This window comes from Narcine bancroftii, chromosome 1 (assembly GCF_036971445.1).
Source record: "Narcine bancroftii isolate sNarBan1 chromosome 1, sNarBan1.hap1, whole genome shotgun sequence".
Lineage (NCBI taxonomy): Eukaryota > Metazoa > Chordata > Chondrichthyes > Torpediniformes > Narcinidae > Narcine > Narcine bancroftii.
Genome location: NC_091469.1, coordinates 288,133,179 through 288,157,185, shown reverse-complemented (window position 1 = coordinate 288,157,185; position 24,007 = coordinate 288,133,179). Strand labels below are relative to the sequence as shown.

Here is a 24,007-nt window from a genome sequence, read left to right as displayed (position 1 = left end):
GATGTCACACCCAGATGGAATTCCCCTTAGTTCACAGGTGACCATTTTGCCCATCAGGTTTATACTTGCCCTATAAGCAATCCCCACCTCCCACTTCCTTCTCGGTCACCTCTTTTCTCTCACACATTCATCAGGTTCAGCATTTCTCCAACTCACCCAACATCACACGCAGGATGATTTACAGGAGCCAATTAACCTCTCCACATAGAGATATGGGGAGGGGGGGGGGGAACCCACAGCTAACCACAGTTGCAAGGAGAACATGCAAACTCCACATAGACAGAACCCGAGGTCAGGATTTAACTTGAGTCACAAGAACCTTGAGGCAACAACACTGACTGCTTGGTCATTGAATATTGTACCATCCAGAATATACCCAAGCTCATTATAACCAAGTACAGTAAAACTCCTGGTATCTGGAATTCAAGCAACCATCAGCCTCAAGCAACCAGCAAAATAATTAAGGAAAATAAATTTACGTAAAGTTTAAAGCTGTAGAAGTAAATGTTCTCTGAGCCAGCAGAGAGCCTTGGTCGAGTTTTGCTCATAGCAGCTGTTTGAATAAAGTTGTGTTTGAATAAAATGGCATCATCCAAGACTTAGAGCTGGTTGGTGCCGCTCACCGTTGGGGGATTCTCTTTATATGTCTCCTTATCCCTGCTTAGTAAGAGTCACCCTGGTCAGAGGTTTTTTCTGTAAACTTGGGGGAGGGTGGGGGATAATTATTTATAATGTTATTGTTCATCTTTCAGGCAGCTCCATGGAGAGAGAGGAACCTGCAGTTCCACCGACTGTTAATTTTTTTTAAAAATGTGACTGAAAAAATGCATTCAGATGGATATATTTATGCAAGTGAAGTTTGTTCAGTGTACATACAGTGTAGTGTTTTTGCCTTTTAAACTGTAAATTCTTAATGCAGGTGTATTAGTTGGGCATTGTAAGAATAAGTCTCAAGCAACTGGAAAATACACTTATTTGGCATCTACCAATCCCCATAGGTGCTGGATACCAGGGGCTTTACTGTAAATACTTCTGAAGTATACTCACTGCTGATTGGAAGAAATGCAAAGGCAATTTGTGTACAGAAAGCTCCCGCAAACACATGATCGGAGATTAGATTTTTACGCAGGCTGGATATCCAGGAACATGGGTTGGACCAGGATTAAAGTCCTTACATGTAAGATCAGCCATGATCCTACTGAACAATTTAATAGCTGTGAAACTCCTCCTGCTTCTAGAAGTCATGAGTTAAGAATTATGAGGCAAAAGTTTAGAAGTATCATGAGGGGGAAATCTTCACTCTTTGGAATGAGCTTCCGGAAGAAGTAGTGGCGCAGGGTCCATTTTGTCATTTAAGGAAAAATTCAATAGGTGTATGGATGGGAGGGAAATGGAGGGTTATGGGCAGGTGGGTGGGACTAGAGCAGAATACTTGGTTCGGTGTGGACTAGAAGGACCGAGATGGCCTGTTTCCGTGCTGTAATTGTTATACGGTTATATGGTTAAATAATGGATGACCTGCTGAGCAAACAGGATGCAGACTGGGAGATCGTTTCATTCAGCACCTGACCTCCCAGTGGCCAGCCATTTTAATTTCACACCCCATTCCCACACCGAGATGTCTGTCCGTGGCCTCATGTACCACCAAACCAAGGCTTCCTGCAAATTGGAGGAACAAATTTTATTTTCAGACTGGGCACTCTCCAGTTTCTGTAGTTAGACCCTTCACTCAGTCTCTCTCTTTCCCCACCCCTCGGTCTCCTTTCCTCCATCTCTCCTCCCCTTTTTCTCTCTATTCAGATATAATCCCCCCCCCCCATCAGCTTTTTTTCTGCAGTCCTTGTACCCAAACCCACATCAAGACCTCTTGCCTGTTGGCCTGTGCTTCTCCCCCTGTCCCTTATTCCCTCCTCCCCAACTATTTTATTCAGGTGCCTGCCCACTTTTAGCTCATACCTTGATGGAACATCAGTGATGTATCTTTGCTTCTTAAGTCGCTGAGATTTCTCCAGCACTTTTGCGTATTGAACTACAATCACAACATCTGCAAACATTCTTGTTTAACAGATCTTTATGACTCAGTTTTTGTACACTGGGATGATATTTGCTCAGGATACCTCCCAGATGGAATTCACGTCGCAGGTACAAGGAGTGATTTGTGTTCACCAGTGCCTGCTGGATTCATTCCAGAATTGTTCACAATTATACTCTACACCAGAAATAAAAAGGTTTCCTACATCAGACACTGTTAAAAGCAGGGCCAGGCAACTGAACTCTGAAGAGACTGTCCATAATTTAGGGTGGCGTGGATAGCGTAGCGGTTGTTGCAATTCTGTTACAGCGCCAGCGATCGGGACTAGGATTCAAATCCCACGCTGTCTGAAAGGAGTTTGTATTTACTCCCCGTGTTTGCGTGGGTTTCCTCCGGGGGCTCTGGTTTCCTCCAGGAGTGTAGGTCAATTGGTTGTAATTGGGCGGCACGGACTCTTAGGCTGAAATGGCCTGTTACCATGCTTCATATGTAAAATTTTTATAATTTAAAAATAATCCAATGTATCCACAGTTCTTAAAACCAAAGTATTTTTTCTCTTAAATAAAAACAGAAAATACTGGGAGCACTCAGCAGCCAGGCAGCATCTGTAGAGAGAAACAGAACCAACCCCTTTCACACCACCACATGGGTTGAATTGGGTAATTTAACGGGTCCATACTCAGTAATCGCGCGGTGGGAAATGTCCCAACCGGGCAGGGTGAGTTCCCCTTGGTGGGGGAAAGTGTCAGAGCCTGGCCAAGTTAACTCGTTAATCACTCTACGGTGGAGTGAATGATCTATTCGAATTACCGGGTACCATTAGTGCCTGCGTGCTTGCGTCAATCTGTCAGAGCGTGGCTGGCAGTAGTGTCAGATATGGCTGGCCGTGCTGTGAAATATAACTGTACAGTCGGCGAGGCTGTCGAAGTGTGGCTGGCGGGGATATTAGCACGTACCTGTGCTTTAAATCATCAACAAGATTACTTTTAATACCTAATACAGCGTAATGCTATGTAAACCGTTATTATACTCTATCGTTTAGGGAATAATGACAAGCTGATCTGTGGGTTTGTCCTAAGTTTGTACAGTCTGAAGCCCATTGCAGTAGATTTTCCCATGGTATTTTATGGATTGTGCACTTAAATGCTTTATTCCCGCTACTATTTCACTGCCCTGGACATACATATACATTGCTCGTGACGTCACCACTGGAGGCAGAAACCCCCCTCCCCCTTAAAATTCCAGTTTCCCAATGAACCAGGTAAACATAGTGCAGTGGGCAGAACAGTCAGTTTACCTGCTTCATAGGAGGGTTGGCATCCTGGCCAAGTGAGAAAACAAGTCTGTTTCCCGTTGCAGAGAAAAGGTGTGGGAGGGACAGATTGGGTGAAGGAAATAATTCTGATGGGTTGATCAGGGTTGTCAGTGAGATAAGCTAGCTCTTGAAGTGTAGATCAAAGGGGAAATTTAGGGGGAACTTCTTCACACAGAGAGTGATGGGAGTGTGGAACGACCTGAAGTGGTGAATGTGGGCTTGATTTTAACATTGAAGAAAAATTTGTGCAGGTACATGGATGGGAGAGGTATGGAGATCTATGGACTGGGTGCAGGTCAATGGGATTAGGCAGAATACTTAAGGTGGTGAGTGGAAAACAAAAAGTTCAGAACCACTGGTTTAAGTTGAGGGGAGAGAGATTTAAAAGAATCCTGAGGAGTAACCATTTTTTTTAAAACACAGAGGGTGGTGGGTATATGTAACAGGTTGGCAGAGGAGGTAGTTGAGGTAGATACTGTTGTAATGTTCAACAGCAAATTGGATGGATACATGGATAGGATGGGTTTGAACTTTTTTTTTCCAATCACATACTACCTTAAGTAATCCCTTACATCACACAGCACCTATGGCATAGAATAATGAGGGATTACTCAAGGTGGTATGTGAGAAGGGAAAAAAAGGTTGAGAACCACTGGTTTAGAGGGACATGGGCTGACGGGACATTTTAGTTGGTGTGGGCAAGTCAGCCTGAAGGGTCTGTTTCCATGCTGTGTGCCTCTATAATTTTCACTGGAAGGTTAACTCTTGTTTCTCCTTCTACAGCCAGTTTTACTGCCTTTTCTGATTTTATTTCAGGTTTTTGGGGGTTTGTTCAGCATTCATTTTGTGTCCAGTGGTTGGGTTAAATAAAGGTTTCACCCTCAGAAAATTAAATGATCACCTCAATGATGTAACAGAAGGAAAATTGTCTCATTAAAAGTTATTTGGGCCAATACAGACCAGACTCTGTTCTGGGTAAGCGTGAAACTCAATGAAACACTGCTAGGTTATTTATTTCCAGATGTGGGATGATGGTTGGGATGGAAATGTGCAGCTTGATATAGAGTAGTGTTTATAGATTCAATAATAGCTTTCCAAAGGGAATTAAATAAACAGTTGATGGAGTGAGAATTGCAAGGACATGATGAAAGAGCAGAGGTTTAGGATTAACTGGGTCACAATTCCACACTGAGCATAAAAATAGCTAGGAACCTCTCCAGAGGTGGAGAGAGACCACCCAACATGGGCCCCAGCTGCAGGATCGAGAGGGCTCAAGTTTAAGGACCCAGAGAGAGTCTAAGCAAAAGCTTTCTCACCCAGAGAAGGGCTGGAATCAGCAATACACCAAGTCAGTCTGGGAGAGGCACAGACCCGGACAACCTTTATGATCCAGAGAAGCACTTGAATCGGCAAACTCTGGCTCAAATGGGGAAAGGGATGAGATGGATGGCCAAGGAGCCTGCTTCTGTGCATTGTGGCTATGTCTCCCTGACAAGTGGAGTTGCACAGCTGGGATGAAGCAATTGATAAAGGAGAGCAAGGAGGCAAGGGACCGAATGGTCTTTAATCATTTTGATGGCAGGTTCCAGGACAAATATTCATTCAAGTTTTGACAGCCCTTCAAACTTTGCTTGCTGCCTGAAGACTCTAGGTTCAAGAACAGTTTTTTTTCAATTCATCATAAACTATTCTGACACCATAGAAAGGCCCGTCTGCTCTATTTTAACACCACTTTTTTGCGCTACTGTGATGAAAGATTTATTATCTTTTATTTTTATTATCTTTTATTTAACAACACAGTAGAAGCTGATCCCTGCCATTGAAACCCATGTCACCCAATTAACCTACCACACCGTAAGTTTTGGAGGGTGGGAGGAAACCAGAGCACCCAGACGAAATCCATGCAGGTCACGGACAGCGCTAGATTCGAAGCCGAGTCACTGATGCTGTAATGGTGTCGTGCTAACCGCTATGTTAACCGTGCCACCCTCTTTCTGCACAATGATTTAATGTATACTATCAGAATACTTTTTTTTAAACAAAGTACCTGGTTGGGCTGCAGCAAGTAAGAATTACAGTGCATGTGTACATAGTACAATGCGTAGGACAATAAACTCATCATCATTACCCAGGTCTACACAGGCACAAGAAGCTCCAACAATGTGTGGCTGATTTATTTCCCATTCCTTGCAATACACAGGTGACATAATACGTCATAAATCTTGCAACACATACACTAACTATATAAATACAGATCTCTCATCGCCACAGTACCAAGGTTTAATGCAATGATGAGTGAATCAAGAACAAAAGAAACTTGAAGGCAGGGAGGGAGTCGACAGAAGGAACCTTGTTCCTGAGGTCTGCCTGGTTTCATGTAACGGAACCTCTGTGGTCTCGTTAAAAGCAATCCTGCCTTCAACAGTTCTCTCTAATCAACTGCTGTTTAGTCTGAGTCACACCTGTACCTCATTAAAAACCATGCAGCAATTGCAAGGCAAAAGAGATGGCTGCGTTGTGGAATGCAAGGACTGGCATCTCAGGCGAGCACTTGTTAATTCTCCGGATGTTGTGGCCCCAGAATAGCTGGTAGTGCTGCAGTGCCGCGCAATCCAGGGTGGTGATCATCTCTATGCAGGAGCCCAAGACCAGCAATGTAGTAGACAGAAGTAAAGCACGGAAGCCTGCCTACACTATGGTTGAAGTAAAAACACAAGTAAAAACAAACCATATACTTTATTTAGCACAGATAAAGATACAGAACCAATGTTTCGGGCTTCAGTCTTTCGTCAAGATACGGGCAAAATGTCAGCAGGCGCCCGAACAAAATGGTGAGGGGGAGGAGCACAGGACTACAGACAAGAGGTAATAGGTGGATAAGGGTGGGAGGGCATATCAGCAAACAGGAGGGATGGCTCTGTGAATAGAGGGGAAAGGGGGTGAATATCTGGAGGAAAGGGAATAAAGGGAAGGGGGGGAAGAACAAAGATTAGGTTAGGAGAAACCGGAGAAATCGATATTAATGTATTCCAGTTGGAGAGTGCCCAGACAGAAAATCAAGTGCTGTTCCTCCAGTTTACACGTGGCCTTGGTGGGATAGTACGAGGCGAGGGACAGACATATCATCTTGGGGCACAGAATTGAAGTAGCAGTTAGCTCAATGCTATTACAGTGCCAGCAATCGTCTGTAAGGAGTTTGTAGTACGTTCTCCTCACGACCTGCGTGGGTTTCCTCCAGGTGCTCCGGTTTCCTCGTATCCTCCAAAAATGTACGGGGTTAGATGGTTAACTGGACTGCATGGGTTTCATGCTTCGACCATGCTGTTTGGTTAAAATTAAACTAAAATTAAATATCATTCCTTCACAAAAAAAACCAGCAGTCTCAGGTTTAAAATCAGATGATAATATACTTGAACCTGAGCTAAAATTAACCATTAGCTCATCATTAATTGTTGTTAGCATGAGAGTGTTCAACTGTTCTATTGCATCTGCTAAAAAAAAAGTAACTTGGTTAGCCATCAACAGAACCTATTCCTCTCTCAGAATGAGTCATAGGGCATAAAACAGTATAGAAAGATGGTTAACGTAAAATCAGGGCCTGCTGATTAGACTTCCTGATGTCGAGGATTGTTACCGTGTGGTTCAGATCATGTATATAATCACAAACAGAATGGGACATCACTGGTCACAGTCAGAGAAACCCTCCTCCACTATAACCCTTTGACCCAGCCAATTTAGAGCAGGCTTGGTAACCATGCCTAGAACAGCTCCAGTAGTGTAGGAGGAATTCAGCAGGTCATGCAGCATCCATGGGTCGTGGGCGGCGTGGTTAGCACAATGCTGTTGCAGCACCAATGACCAGGGTTAAAACCACTGTCCACTCCTGCCTAATGCAGACATCATTTTGACATGCTGCCTCCAGACAGCAGCCACCATCACCTGGCCATGTTCTCTTCTCACTGCTCAGGCAGTAGGTACAGAGCCTTGAGGTCCAGTCACCTCTCAGTACAAGAATAATTTCCACGCAAAAATGCTGGAGAAACTCAGCAGGTCTCGCAGCGTCCATGGGAGATAAAGATGTATTACTGAAGTTTTGGGCCTCAGCCCTTCCTCTAGGTAGGATACCTTGAGGAAAGGTTCAGGCCCAAAATGTCAGTAATATACCTTTACCTCCTATGGATACTGCGAGACTTGCTGAGTTCCTCCAGCATTTCTGTTTTTACTACAATTGCAGCACCTGCAACCGTTCATCTTTCACAAGAATGGTTTATTTCCAAAAGCTCTCAGCTCCTAGAACCTCCTCATGTGCAATGCACAAATGGGCTAGAGAAATTCAGCTGTTGATGTTGCATTCATTACCTGCTGAGTTTCTCCAGCAAATTTCAGTATGATACTTGACTCCAGCATCTGCAAACCTTCTTGTTCAATTTGAACCTTCTCATAGCAACGAAACCACAAGACTATTTCACGACCACCAAAGATCGGTCTACACAACACAGGTTTGAAACTACCAGCCAACTTTGAATTTTTATTATTTACTTTCTCTTCATTTTATATTTATTATCCTATACTCTCTCTTTGTATCATCTTATACTTAAATTACATTTAAATTGTTGTTTATTTTATTTATGCAACTGGAAACTGTGCAGCAAGCAAGACTCTCATTGCACCTGAGTAGATGATGAAAAACTTTCGTTCATTCTTACAGACAGAAAAGGTCTCCATTCACAACTGGGCAGGGTATCAAAGCTTTAACCATCCCATGCCAATGCCATAGATGTAAATGGTAGATTTACAAGCAAACAGAGTTTGATTAGCAAACTGAGTTTTAGGGTTAGACTGTCCGAGGCTTTGTCTGCCTCGGATTGGCAGGTAAAAACACAATGTTGGAGAAACCCAGCAGGTCAGTATACTTTATATAGCAAAGATAAAGATACATAACTCCCGGCCAACCACTTCAATTCAGCACTCCACTCCTGCGCTGATATGTCTGCCACTGTCAAACCAAGACCACCTGTAAATTGGAGGAGCCACAGTTACTTTTCCATCCGAGCTCTCTCCAACCAAATGGCATTAACATGGACAGTTTCTACTCACCCACTCCCCGTTCTCCCTCTTTTCCCCATCCCTGTCTTCTTTCCTCCAGCTCTCCACCCCCTTCCCTCTCCATTCACAGAGCTGCCCCCCTCCCCCCATTTACTGCTGTGCCCTCCCTCCCTTATCTACTTACCTCTTGCCTGTAGGACCAGGCTCCTCCCCACCCCTCCATCCCCACCATTTTGTTCCAGTGTCTGCCAACATTTTTCTATACCTCGATGAAGGCCTCAAGCCCAAAATATTGGTGATGTATCTTTATCTTTGCTGTATGAAGGACACTGTTTGACCTGCTGAGTTTTCCCAGCGTTGTGTTCTTACTTCAACCATGGTGTCTGCAGAGTTTAGTGTTTTTCTTTGAATTGGTAGGTGTCAATGGGGAAGTCAATTCTGTCTTCATTTCTTCTCTGGTTCTGCAGCTCTCATGTCATAGCAAGTTTCCGAATCAGCCGTCTTCCCATCCCTCCTGATAGCTCAAATATCATTGGTAATTCAAGCATAAGTAATGATCTTTCAACTAATATAAACTTACAGACATAAACTGGAACCAGAATACATCTGGGTTTAATTCCCCAAACAAGATAAAGCCATTTCGCCCCTCGAGCTTATTCTTAGATCATGTATATTGACGGCAGCAATCAGTCATGGTCTGTCTGCTTTTATATACCTTCTCAGTAACCAAAAATATCAAGTCATCTTACCAGGCAATTTTTCACATGCCCCTCGCCCCAACAGCTGGTGGGTCTTCCTCAGATATTCCATCATACAAGACTCACAATCGCATTTGATGGAATAGACCTCTTCCACCCCAGCCCCCTTCCCCTCTCATCCCCAGCCACTCGTTAAGGAGAAATGAGACAGCAAACCAGGGAGAGGATTTTACCAAAGAATACAGTGCGTGGAACATGGAAAAAAAATGATGGGGTGCACAGTGAGGGGACATCAGCAATGAGGAGAAGGATGGGGGCAGGATGGGGGTTAGGAAGGGAAGCTCAGGAAGACTTAAGCCCGAGAAGAAAAGGGAATATCTGGCCAATCTTAGCTGGGGTAAAAACACACAGAAATGCTGGAGGAATTCAGCCAGTCTCGCAGCATCCACAGAAGGTATGTACTTTGATGAAGGGCTCAGGCCCGAAACATCCGTCATATACCTTAACCTCTTATGGACGCTGTGAGACCGGCTGAGCTCCTCCAGTATCTCTGTGCTTTTACTACAATCATAGCATCTGCAAACTTTCATGTTTCACTCCAGCATCAGTTGGGATTGAGGTGTTAAAGCAGCCGCAGTTCTCAGTTAAGCCCTACACCTGTCTTTTCAGGGATCTTACAATTGTGGTAGAATTTTCTTTTCCCCAGTGATATCAAATGGGCAGCATATTTAGTGTAGTGGTGAGCAAGATGTAATGACAGCGCCAGTGAACCTGGATCGAATCCAACGCTGTCTGTAAGGAGTTTTATGTCCTCCCTGTGACTGTGTGGGTTTCCCCCGTGTACTCCAGATTCCTCTCACCATTCAAAAATGGGGTTGTTGGTTAATTTATGTGTAATTGGGCTGCACAGGTTTAAATGGCTGGAATAGGCTTCTGCTGTAAATAAAATAAAATTAAAAAATGAACATTGAATGTATCACACACTCCAGAAGGAACCCAACGTCATGAAGGAGTCCCATCACCCTGATCACAATCTCTTCCCATTATTCCCTTCAGGCAGGAGGTACAGAAGCCTTAAGTCCAACACGTCCAAGATCAAGAGCATTGTATGTTCCTGTATCTCCCATAACTATAAACTACTCCAGGTCCACCAAATTATCCGCCTGTACTATTGAAATCTCACTTATTTTATTCCAGGCATTACAACTATCTTTTTATATTTATTATCTCTTTTTGTCTCATGACACGTTGTGGTCATTTATTTTATACTAATGTTGTTGTATCTGTGTGGCTACAGCAAGGAAGCATTTTGGAACGTGGTACAGGGTACATATGTATATGACATAAACTGTTATTCTCACACGCTCACCTCTGACCTGAAATAGGCCTGTAAGCCTAAACAGTAGGGTACTCATGAAGGACCCTATCAAATCCTTTGATCATCTTAAAGGAGTTAAACAAGGAACTCTTCAAATTCTGGAGTTGAGTTTAATACACAAATGTGCTGGAGAAACTCAGCAGGTCACACAACATCCAGAGGAAGTAAAGGGTAACCAAAGCCTCAGCCCTTCATCAGCTATAATGGCACCAAAATGGTGGTGAGAGGTGGGTGGGGGGGGGGGGCAGTTGTGGAAGGAGAGGAGAGGAGCCAAGGGAAGGGAGAGGAGCACAGGCTAGTAAGTAAGGTGGATACAGGTAGGAGGGTAGAAGAGAAATAAAAGATATTGTGTAGGCACTCTCCATCAGACGGCATTAACATCGACCTTTAACTCCTCCCCTGGGAGGAGTTATCACTCCAACCCTTTTCCCCCAGTTCCCCACCCTTAAGATCAGAGAGCTTCCCTCTCCCTCCCTCATCACTTTTTGGGCCTTTTTCTCTGTGTGACCTGGTGAGTTTCTCCAGCACCTTTGTGCATCATCTTACAGGTCTCCCTTGTACTTTTGTATGCAAGGGAAAACTGCAGAACAATGTTGTGCGATTTTCTCGAGTGTTTCTTGCAGCAGAAAGCAGCAGACAATGTGAAGAGAAAAGGAGGCTTGAACCACCCTCCCTGATAGTGTACTAGTTAGCAGACTCTGAGCTATTTCATGCCCATTATTAACACAGCATAGAATGCCGCACAAAAGAGTTTGGTGCAGTCATTGAACAGTGAGCAGAGAGAGGAAATTAAATCTCTAAGCGGAAGTCTACATTTATTTATTTTTAAATTTGCTCGTATAGCCATTGTCTAATGCCGAATTAACCAGATGTATTTTTGACACCATCTCAGTTTAGAAAGATCAGGCGATTTTTTTCTTTACTGCAGCCACCAGATTATTGCGTAAATTCCTTGCTATTCAGTGGACATCTTTTGCAAATGATCCACTTCCAAATACACCAACCAGTCACGAAGCCAAATGTTTAAACCAAGTCTGAGGCCAAACTATAAAACGACTACATTTATCATTAGATGGGGTAGTTGAACAATGAAGTCTCTCACTTACAAAAACAAAATAATTGGGGAATGGGAAACACACAGACAAGATGGTTTCAATTCATTAGTAAAACATAAAGGTCTGCAGACATCGTGATTGAAGTTAAAAAAAGATACTAGAGAAACTCAGCAGGTCAAACAAACAGCAAAGATGATGATACAGAACCAACGTTTCCAGCTTGAACCTTTCATCAAGGTATGGAAAAATGTTGGCAGGTGTCCAAACAAAATGGAAAGGGGGGGAAGCATAATCCCAAAGGCAGGAGATAATAGGTGGATGAGGGAGGGAGGGAGGGAACAACAGCGAACAGGGGGAAGAAGGATGGCTCTGTGAATAGAGAGGGAAGGGGATGGAGTGCTGGAAAGAAGACGAAGGGAACGGGAAAGGAGGGAGAATGGAGAGGAGGTGAGCAGAAACTGGAGAAGATGATTTTAATGGAGAATGCCCAGATGGAAAATCAAGTCTTGTTGCTCATTAAGCTTTATTTCATCCTTTACAAATCCTACAAATAGGGTACAAGCAGCAAGGTTTTAGTTTAAATTGGGCTTCACGTTTGGCCGGGCATTATGTTTGGTAGAGTGGGGAGGGCAGCAGTCAATGCTGTGTAGGTACCTCAGATTCTTGAAGGAGCTCTGTGTCCTGTGTGAGGGAGATCCTTCACCGGGCTGTGACGGACACCTTCAGCAGCCCCTTCTACACTTGCTCAGACAAACAAACGCCCCACATCCAAGACTATCCTGGCTCCCAACCTTCCACATCCGAGTCTATCCTGGCTCAGTACACTGGATCGCAGGAAGTACCCACACAAGAACTGGGAGTACAGCATCTCTGCACATTGCCTTTCACGCAGAAAAGCAAATTTGCTTTCAAACCGCGCTGAAGTAGAGATGAACTACAACACCAGTGCTGGTCATTACAATGGATTACAAGATGCTTGGAGCGAGTACCGGGTTGACATTTAACTGAGGTTAAGAAGGTTGCATAAACTGTGGGAGCAAAGTTCAAGCTGCTTATAAATGCTGTCTGAATGCTTAAAAGACTGCACTATGACCCTGAAGTCACTCCACACCATGTGTATTATTGTTTTAAAAAAAATCCTCTAAAGATCAGTTTTTCTTTTTAATTCAGCAGGTCTGCTTTGCAACAGGCCAGAGGTTTTTGCCAACATCACTGATTCAAGTAGCACACTAAAAAACAGTGTATTACTGCCTCACGCTGTTGAGAAGAGACTGTGAATGAGTTTTGCTCCCCTGGGATTTATCTCGACACAATATATGTAATACACAGGCATTCTGAATTCTCAAGTTTAATACACCTGGGAGAAATACCTTTGGAGCGGCCCTGCTTTGTTATGGGGGAGAGAGGTGACAAAACAGAACAATATTTCTGCCATATTCACCCCCACCCGCTATAATTGCAAAATCCCTTTTACAAGTCGTCCATCTTAAAGTCGTACATTCTGAGTTCATTAAATGTTCAATTATCCCGTTAAATACATCTATTTTTATTAAAATGATTCAGTGCCACAACAGGCCTGTGACAGCATCACGGTCAGAGCGCCATCTCAGCATTCAGTGTTTCAAGATCACGCCACAGCATACATTTGAAGTTTCCTCTACCTATCTTGCACTTAATGACTGTTTCCTATTTGTGGCATGCACACACAAAAAAAAATCCTCTTATTATGCATCTGTATTTTAAATAAGTATTCCTTCTGTGTGCTCCGAATTTAAATATCGCTTCAACTCCACTTGCCATGTTTCTGTTATGGCAAATCCCGAATTTGAGAATTGAGTTTCATCCTAATATATATTTTAACAGGAGCAACAAATGTAGTCTCTGCTTAATAAAGGACCTCAAAATAATTATTCATAAATTTAAGTTCCTTTCATTTCATCTTTTTCTTAGCATTGCTTTTACTTCACTCTCAATTTTTTGACTCTGGAAATTGTGCAAGAGAAATGCAAATTGGATTTCAATGAACTTCCAAAAAAATTAATTATTTTGAAAGAAATGTAGCGATTCACAAAATTATTTTTGAAAGGATCTGTTTCTCATGATGTCAGCTTTCAGGAGAAAGATCTTCTACTGTTAGCAGGTGTCAGCTAACATGAAATGGAGTTTGCTTATCCTGGCTGCACTGTCTGAGATCTTAAAGCCTTTTTTTTAAAATAGCAGCCGTCGAATGAATACAAATAAACCAGGTAAGGTATTTGCATTTATGTCCTTGAGAACTTTTGGATCAAACTTTAAAAGACCATTCACACAAGGATTAGATTGAGCTCAGGATATATGCATTATCTGAAATTTTGTGACAGTTTAAAACTATCACTTATACGCTCTGGGACAGTGAAAAGCAAACCACGCCTCATTAAATATAATAAAGTATTTACATAATTATTCTGTAATGGGAACCACCTTCTGTTTGAAGGTTTTATTCCAGTCAGCTAAAATTAAGAGACAGTTTAAGATATGGTTAAGCTTCTTGGGCTTGGTATTCCCTTATTCCCTCAGCTTTTTGACATCTAATTGACAAATAGGTTGCTAACCTGCTGTAACAATTTACTTGTTCATTCCAAGCCAGATTTATAGATTGCTATGAATCACAAGAAATGCCTGATGCTGAGCCCTTGGCAAATGTATTCTTGTTAAATCACTTCAACCAAAAGCAGTAATTGCAGCAATCCAAAGTTTTATCCAGGGTCTGTGTACTTATTGCCTGTTTGTGTGTGTCTTTAGGACTTTCTGCCTCTGTTGGGGTGTGTGTGTGTGAGAGCATGTGTGAGTCTGTATGTGTATGAGGGTGCTACAGCTTATGTTTGTGTGTCTGAAGGTCTGTGTGGGTGTGAAAGTCTGTGGGTGAATGTGAGCGATGAGAGGTGGGGGGGGGGGGGGAGAGAGGTGTAAGAGTATGGGACAGTCTTATTGTTTTGTGTTCAACCCCGAGTTTTCAGAAAGGCAAAGACGGCGGTTAGTGGCAGACGGTACAACTTGATGTACTCACATATGCACGTGGGGCGGTTGGAAGCGACTCTGATTAATGTTGTAATGAGTGAAGGCTTGAGTCGGGTTCGAGCTGTATTCGTCCACAGTGATGGTAATTTTCCCTTGCGAAGGAATTCCATGAGCCATCCTCCCTTGTTCGACAAAATCCATTTACACCCTTGCTTCGGCGAACGCTAAACAGCGCATTGTGGGCAGTTTGGGGCTTGTGATGTTCCAGCCTTCTAACCGGGAAACTACTTGCCAAACTAAACCAGAAACAGGGGAACCAGGGAACACAGCAGCGACCTGGACCGGGGGTAGGGGGTTGGGGGGGAAACACAATTTGAGACAAACTTGTGTGAAATACAGAGCAATCAGACCAGATCAAAGTACAAAGTTAACCACACAACAGCAAATGTCCCAAATTATATGAAATGGCCCTTCCGTCCTGAACAAAAGAAACTTCCCACAAATTATGTAGGGAAATAAAAACAAATTCTCGCGGACTCCTGTTTAATCTCCAATGGTAAAACTCTGCCCAGGGAGATCCCAAATCCGAGAGTGTGCCGTTCACTCCAGACAAGCAACGCCACCTCCCTGGTGTGGCACCTACACCTGAAGCCCCACACCTGGGGACAAGCTCAAGTTCACGAACTCGGGGCTAACGACGCCCATTCTACACGGGGAAACTTGCTCGCTCTCCCAATCCCCTGCCTGTCCCCCAGCCCGATAAATAAATCTGTTAAGGCTGCTATGATTTCAAGAGCATCCATCGCACACGCAAGGTTGTCTGCGTGTCAGACCTCACTGGCCAACTCCAGGAAAGGTGAAGTGCCTGCGAACCTGCTCCATCCGCCCACCAGTCCTCAAAGGGGCCTGGTCTCGACCTCGTCTTGCTCCCTGATCGCTCCACGGGAGCAACGGGCAAGAGCAAACTGGCTCCTTCTTCACGGTGGCAAAAGCAAAATCCGAACCCCTCTCCCCAACGTCATTCATTTCTCCAGCTCATCCCACCGCCGTCGCTCAATTCGGATTTTCCCCCTTGAATTTGTGTGTCTAAAATTCAAGAACAAAATTGCCCAGTTTACCTCTCAGGACATAATTTAAATAACATCAACATAGACTCTCTCTCTTCCACCCCCCCCCCCTCAAACCCTGTATGTAATTTCACTGATAAATTGCAAAATAATAACATGCATGAACTCTGCAATATATCAATTTGCTCAATTTCAAGAAGCAACATTTTTTAAAACCCCTTTCCTTATTTTTGGTCACATCTAGGCCGCGAATGTCTACAATTATTCGTGCAATCAAATTGTTGCAAACATTAGTTATATTTCAGATACAGGCATAATGTAAAATGCACACATAAGGATCAATAGTTCAAAAATTGTATTTCTTTTTGTTCTCCGAGGATTATCAGTATCAACTCTATTGCAATTTGACTGAATTAAATAATAACAGTAAATAGAGGGTAGGAGGAGAAGGGGGTACGGAACAGGTCAGCACTTTGCATGAGATTTGATCTCGTCTTTTGTGCGGTGCATAGAGAGAAAGAGGGGGGAAAAAATCAAGAGGACGGCCTTCGTTGCAATTCCTTAAAAGATCGCGACCGTGAAGACTTTTGTGTTGGTGTGTAAAGAGATAGATATAAAACCAAGAATTAACTCTCCGCTGTAACACACACAGCGATGGACTATAAAGAGAATTGATACATGACAGTGTCAAGAGCGTTGCAATTTCACCGAATGCGATACATTGGGGGCTTTGATTTTTGGCAACACGGCGTTCGAAAATAGGTTCATTTCAAGACATTTCTGGTTGTGTCTCGCCTTGTCGTGACAGGGAACCTCTAACCTCGCGGCGCCGACCCTGGCTTTTGTGGCTGCCTTTCCTCTCTCTCAGTTCTCTTTTCCTCCCTCCCTCCTTTCCCTCTCTCACCCTCCCTCCCTCTTTCTTTTTTTTTAAAAAAAGGCACAAGGTTTCTGTTTTTTTTTCTTTTTTTTAAAAAAATTACCTCTGCATGTATTTTTTTTGTGTGTGTGGTTGAGTCGGGAATCCGGGGGTTGTCCTGATCGAGGTCTTCACTGGAGTCGATTCATCGGAGGGGAAGAATGGAAAAGGGGAGGAAGGAGGAAGGGTGAGAATGAAAAAAGGAAAGGGGAGGAAGGAGGGAAGGGAGAAGGGGTGAGGAGGGAGGGTGGTGAGAGGGGAGATTGCCTGGGTGGGCAGTGGGAGGGAGGGAGAGAGGGAGGGAGGGTGGCGGCGGGGCTCCGGCCGACTGGTCCTTTCTCCCTCCCCGGGGCACGAACCTCCGACCCGCCGGCACCCGGGAGCCGATTGCGGCGCAGCCTCGCTTTCGACCTTCGCTCGGGTCAGCGCTCCCGCAGGAGGAGCGAAGCGAGCGAGGGAGGGAGGGAGGGAGGGGAACGGAGCAAGCCAAAAGAAAAGCAAGAGGGGGGCAGAGCAAGAGAGGGAGGGTGGGCGAGCGAGAAGTCGGGGTCAGGCTCGCCCGGGAGTGAGGGGGTGGGAAGAGAGCGAGTGCCACACAATGCTCACAGCGCAGGCTGCTGCCTGTCTGACACCCATCAATCCGCACTGCAGCCAGTAACTTCCCTCTTCAACACAACTTCAGGTCGCTTTTTTAATACAAAAACAAACTTTTTAACGTGAGTCTTTCTTGGAAGTGTTGTGCGTGGGTTTTGCTTTTGTGTGTGTATGTGTTTTTCCCCTATGGACCAAATGTTCAGGGAATGGGAAGCAATTGGAAATATGCCGATAGAAGAGGGCGGGGGGGGGGGGGGGGGGGAGAGAGAGAGAGAGAGAGAGAGAGAGAGAGTAAGTGAGTATACCATTGAGAGTGTATACCATTGAGAGTGGCGGGAAAAAAAGAGAAAGATTGAAGCTGGTCACTGTTAATTCTTGACTCGGGGAGTGCATGTTGTTTCTCATTGAGTGTCCTGCGTGTGTCAGAGAGAGAAAGAGACAGAGGACAGTCAGAGACAGGAAAACACACACACTCACAGAGGACAGACAGAGACAGGAACACTCACACGCACATAGACCCACACACACATAGACAGACACACTCACAGAGACAGGAACACACACAAACACACTCACAGAGACAAGAACACCCACACACACATAGACCCCCACACACACAGACAGGCACACTCACAGAGACAGGAACACACACAAACACACACACCTAGACAGACAGATAGGAATACCCACACACACATACACACTCACAGAGAGAGACAGGAACACCCACCCCAACACACAGACAGACAAGAACACCCACACACACATAGACACACACACACACACTCACAGAGACAGGAACACACACAAACACACTCACAGAGACAGGAACACGCACACCCAGACAGACAGATAGGAACACCCACACACACATAGACACACTCACAGAGAGAGGGACAGAGACAGGAACACCCACACACACACACCAAGAGAGACAGACAGATAGGAACACCCACACACACATAGACACACTCACAGAGAGAGAGAGACAGGAACACCCACACACACACCAAGAGAGACAGACAGATAGGAACACCCACACACATATAAACACACACACATAGATACACTCACAAAGAGAGAGAGAGAGACAGGAAGGCACACACACACACAGAGAAAAGAACACACACACAGACAGAGACAGGAACACACACACACACACACAGGAGGAAGGAGAGGGGGAAAGGGAGGAGGAATGAAAATGAGAGAGAGGGGGACAATTGGAGGAGGAGGGAGGGAGGGGAGAGAGAGAGGGGGTCAGATGTTAACTCTTCAAAGGCAGGCAAGTGGACATTGATCCGAAACTCCAGAGATCAGCCAAGTTGAAATAGACATGGCATTAAGTTTAAAAGAGAGGGAAGAGGGAGGAGGGGAGAGGGAAGTGGGACAGAATTTAAAAGAATGAGAGGGGATTTTATAGAAATATAAAATTATGAAAGACTGGCAAGTTGTTTGCATGGGTGGGTGAGAACTGATCTAGGAGATATAGCTCAAGTTTCAAGGGAAGAGGTTTAGGACTGCGATGAGGGGGAACTGTATTTTTGCCAGATAGTGTGGACTTCCCTGCCTGGGGAACCCGTCAATATTTGCCTCATTAAATATATTTAAAGTGCAGATGGAAATTTGTGAAGTAGGGAATTAAAGGTTATGGAAGGAAAGGCAGGTAAATGGTGCTGACAGCAGATCATCCATCAATGGTGAGTATGCTTGATGGGGGGGGGGGGGGAATTCAGCATTCTTTGTAAACCATAAGGCATAGGAGCAGAAATAGGCCATTCAGCCCATCAAGTCTGGCCCACCATTCAATCATGAGCTGATCCATTTCCCTATTCAGCCCCACTGCCTGGCCTTCTCACCATAACCTTTGATGCCTTGGCTAATCAAGAGCCTATCAACCTCTGTCTTAAATACACCTAATGAACTGGCCTCCACAACTGCCTGTGGAATAACATTACAGCACAGGATCAGGTCTGTGGCAAACCATTTTTTTTTTTGCCTAGTTCCAGTCCATAGCCCTTCATATCACTCCCATCCTGTCCAAATTTTTCTTAAATGTTAAAATTGAACCCGCATTCACCACTTCAGCTGGCAGCTTGTTCCACACCTCCACCACTCTCTGTGTGAAGAAGTTTCCCCTCCCTAGGCTTTTTTCTTTTTCACCCTTAACCCATGTCCTCTGGTTTGTATCTCACCTAACCTCAGTGGAAAAAGGCTATCTGCATTTACTCTCATAATTTTAAACACCTCTATCAAATCTCCCCTCATTCTTCTACGCTCCAGGGAATAAAGTCCTAACCTGTTTAACCTTTCCCTGAAACTCAGTTTCTGAAGTCCAGGCAACATTCTTAGATTTAGATTTAGATCAGATTTCAGATTTATTGTCAAAGTACATACATGACATCACATAAAACCCTGAGATTTTTTTTCTTGCAGGCCAGGAAGAATAACCACTTATTGGTAACTTAACTGTCCACAGCATACACATGTAAACAAATAAAGAAATGTCAACAACTGTGCAATTCAGAGAAGGACAAACAAAATAAGAGTCCTGATTTCGTTTGTTGAGGAGTCTGATGGAAGAGGGGTAGCGGCTGTTCCTGAACCTGGTGGTTTAAGTCTTGTGGCACCTAGACCTCTTTCCTGATGGCAACAGTGAGAACAGAGTGTGTGCTGGGAGGTGTGGATCCTTGATGATTGCTGCTGCTCTCCGACAGCAGCGTTCCTGTCAATCTTCTCTGAACTCTTTCCATCTTATCTTTCTGTTCTGAGTGAGCACCCGAGGTCTTCCTCAAGGTGTGAATAAAAACAGACAGATGTCTGCATTAAAAAGGCAAGGGAAAGGGGTAGAATGAGAGGGGGAGGAGTACAGACCAATGGAGGAAAGATGTTCATTGAATATGATAAAAGCACAGGAGAGAGGAAAGATGAGAATTAATTGGGGAGGGATGGTTGTTTTTGGCTCTGTGAAAGGAGAAAGGGGGGAAAAGCGAAGAGAGAGAGAGAAAAATATAGAGGAAAGAAGACCGAAGGAAAGATGGTGGTGGGGTTCTAATTCTAAGTGCATGTGTATGTCATTTGAGTGTAAGTTCAGAAAAGTTATTTGGTTTACAGTCCAATCTTACTTCTCATTCTTCCAAGTTCACTAGTTGCAGACAATTCTTATACTGTGCACAGAATTTAACATGTATAAAGTTCACTAGGCTTTGGTGCTCGAAAGGTTACCACTCAGGAAGGTTCTTGTTGGTTTTCAGACAGAGATGTGTTGTTCCAGGACATCCACAACTGATGTACTTTCTCAGTCACCTCAGTGTCTTGCTGTTGAAACTTGCCCCATCAGGGTTCTCCAGATAATGACCTCTTTCTTTCAGGTCACCACAGAGTTCCTTTTTGTTTCTCTTATTCCAAGTGAAACATTAGACAGCCAGTCCTCTCTTCTTGCATGAACCACAAGGGCTTATAGCAGGCTGTTTTCCAAAAGCTTGCCAGCTTGTCCTGTTCCAGTCCCAGCAACTTCTTGCTGGTTGTAACACTGTCAAGTGCTCTGTGTGTGTGTGTGTGTGTGTGTGTGTGTGTGTGTGTGTGTGTGTGTGTGTGTGTGTATCTCTCTCTCTCTCTCTCACTCTGAGAGAAAGCCTGTTTGACTCTCTCTACTTACAAAACCACATGACCCTCTTACAATAGCAAATTCTCCTTTCAGACAGCAGCAGCTCCAGCCTACTCTTTCATCTGTTGCCTTGGTAAACAATAATCCATTAGTGACATCTCTTGCATTCTTCACTCTTGCAAAAAGGTGTGAGAAGCCACTATGTCTCCAGTATTTCAAATAAGATCTGTTTTAAAGTGTTTGCATGTGACCTACTCTTACAAACCTTTCCCAATTTATCTCCCAAAAATATTTCTATATACTCTGTCACAGTGATGTCTCCCCCAACTTTCCTCCCCTCATCTTGTACTGATGTCCTCTGGTGTTTGCTTCTCTAGCTCCGAGTTAAAGGTGCTGGCTGTCCACCCTATCTATGCATCTCATAATCATGTAGACTTCTATTAAGTTCCCTTTCATCCTTCTTTATTCCATTCAGAAAAGCCCTACCTCTACTAACCTTGCCTCATAAGACATGTTCTCCAATCCAGGCAACATCCTGGTCAATCTCCTCTGCACCCTCTCTATAGCTTCCACATCCTTGCTATAATGAGGTGACTAGAACTGAACAGAATATTCCAAGTGTGGTCCAACCAGAGTTTTATAGACATACAACATTACCTCTCGACTCTTGAACTCAATCCCCTGACTAATGAAGGCCAATATATCATAAACCATCTCAACTACCCAATCAATCTGCACAATTACCTTGAGAGAACTATGGATTTGGACCTAAAGGTGCCTCTGTTCCACAACCATGTACTCAGCCTCCAAATCTGACCTTCCAAAATGCGCCACTTCACACTTATCCAGATTGAACTCCACCTACCACTTTCCTACCCAACTCTGCATCCTGTCTATATCATGGTGTAACCTTGCGCATGATCCACAACACCTTCAACCTCATGTCATTTCCAAACTTACTGACCCATCTCTCTAATTCTCATCCAGGTCAGTTATTTAAAAAAAAAATCACAGAGCAGGGGTCCCAGAGCAGATCCCTGTGGCTCTCCACTAACATATAAAGAGCAGGAATCCTAGAACAGATCCCCATGGATTTCCACTAACATACTGTCATGTAAAGAGCATAATTATAGAGCAGAGAGTTGCAATAAAAAGAAGGATCGATTAGCACCAAACAAGGGTAGCATGATAGCTCTGTTGTGACATTGATTCAGGATCCTGATAGGGGTGGGAAAGAAACTGTCCCACTCTCTGTATGTGCACAATTTCATTCTCTTAAGCCTTCTCCCCAGTGGGATGAGGGAGAAGAGACTGTTCGAGGTGTGATGGATACTTCAGTGTCTTAGCTGCTTTTCCTGGGTAGTGGGCAATGCCAATTGAATCTATGGAAGGGAGGGAAGTTTTTATTATGTTCTGAGCTGCGTTCATCACCTTCTGAAGTTTCTCCTGATCTTGAGCAGAGCAGCTCCTGTCCCTCGCTGTGATGTGTTCAGTAAGCACGCTTTCGATGGTGCACCTGCAGATGTCATTGAGGGACAAGAAGGACAAGCCAAACTTCCATCTTCTTCTAAGAAAGTAGATTATGATGAGTTTTGCTGTTGTCTGTTTGAGTTCAGGTGGTATTAGCATAATGTAAAAGTGGCAAAGACTTGACACTTGAGACATAGTGTAACAGATTAGTACAGTGAATGGCATTAGATTGGATATATGGAGTTACAATTTGGATCATTCATGAACTAATTGATTATGGCGCAGGAACAAAGGACTGTCGTTATTCCTATGATGCTCACGATGAATCACTGAAAGAATGGGAGTACACCTTCACCAAGTTTTCTTGTATCAATAGGATATAGTGCAGTGAAGTCAAGGCCACCAATTGGTTAGACCATGTTGGGAATCATTCCTAGTATGAAATCATTAGAAGAATCTATCGAAGGATATTGTAAAACTCGGGTTGACATTTGACTGAAAGGCAATGACATATCTCCCTGGAGGGAGGCAGCATCCAAGGAGTTAACGAGTTCACGTTTATTGTCACATGTATCAAGGTAACGTAAGAACGTTAATTTAGTGAACAGTCCAAGGATTAAACCCAGACAGTACACTAATTAAAAATACAGTACAGAGCGCAGAGTTGCGGAGTTTGAGAGAGAGAGATCAGTTAGCACAGAGCAAAAACAACATTAATTTAATATAAGTACTATATAAACAAGGAAGAATTAATATTTTGAAATTGAACTGTGATGAGCAGAGGATTTATGAGATGAAATACAAAGGAACAAGAGGTGATCTGAAAGAACTTACTGATGCAAGACTTTGGAAAAGTTTATGAAGATTTGAGGAGGTCAAGGTAAAAACCTTAGCCCAAATGTTCTGTGTTTGACAGAAACAAAAGGTATCAGCAAAAGAGAAGTTAGAAATTTGGAGATGAATCCAGATGTAATTTGTAAAATTACTGAGCTGTTCGCAGGAAATGCCAACAGCTCAGGAGGATTTCTCCACCGCATGCTGGATAGAACAAAGAATCCTGAAGATGATTCACCAGAATGATGCTCAGGGTGCCAGAACTTAGATTAACTTCACTAGTGATAGGACACCAATGGCATCGTGAAGAAAGCATGTCAGTGGCTCTACTTCCTCAGGTGTTTGCAGAGGTTTGGTATGACATTGAAAACCTTGGCAAATTTCTACAGATCTGTAGTGGAAAGTGACTGGCTGCATCGTGGTCTGGCTTAGGGATACCAATACCTCTGAGTGGAAAACCCGGTGAAAGGTAGTAGACACATTCGAGTACATCACAGGCAAAACCCTCCCCACCATCGAGAACATCTACAGGGAACACTGCCGTCGGAGAGCAGCAGCAATCATCAAGGATCCACACCACCCAGCACACACTCTGTTCTCACTGCTACCATCAGGAGAGAGGTCTCGGTGCCATAAGACTTGCCCCACCTGGTTCAGGAACAGCTGCTCCCTCTCCACCATCAGACTCCTCAACAACAAACTCAATCCGAGGCTCGTTTAAGGACTTACTTTGCACATTTTGTTTTACTGAATGGATACTGAATGTAGACACAGTGGTTGAAGTAAAAACAGAATGCTGGAGAAACTTAGCAGGGCCAACGGCATACTTTACACAGCAAAGATAATGATACATAACCTCTGGTATTTTCACTGTATTAAGTACGTTGTGTGACCTGCTGAGTTTCTCCAGAACTTTGTTTTTATTTATTATTGAATATTTATTTTCTGTATTGCCTAGTTTGTTTGCACTTTCTTCTTCTCTGAAGACTTATTTTTTCTTT

At 43.9% G+C, this 24,007-nt stretch overlaps 1 protein-coding gene across 3 annotated transcripts in view; it reads right to left on the bottom strand.

The window, feature by feature from the left end:
• mpped2a (metallophosphoesterase domain containing 2a) overlaps window positions 1-16,930 on the bottom strand; it is a 145,600-nt gene extending 128,670 nt beyond the window's left edge. For all 3 annotated transcript variants that reach the window (XR_011346397.1, XR_011346399.1, XM_069902910.1), the window contains exons 1-2: window positions 16,569-16,930; window positions 14,571-14,857 (exon numbers count right to left, since the gene is read on the bottom strand). Coding sequence is in view for 1 of the 3 variants with exons in the window: in XM_069902910.1 (XP_069759011.1) it covers window positions 14,571-14,722 (152 nt within the window). In the remaining 2 variants the exon portion in view is untranslated. The remainder of the gene's footprint in view (window positions 1-14,570; window positions 14,858-16,568) is intronic.
• Between the last annotated feature and the right edge of the window lie 7,077 nt (window positions 16,931-24,007).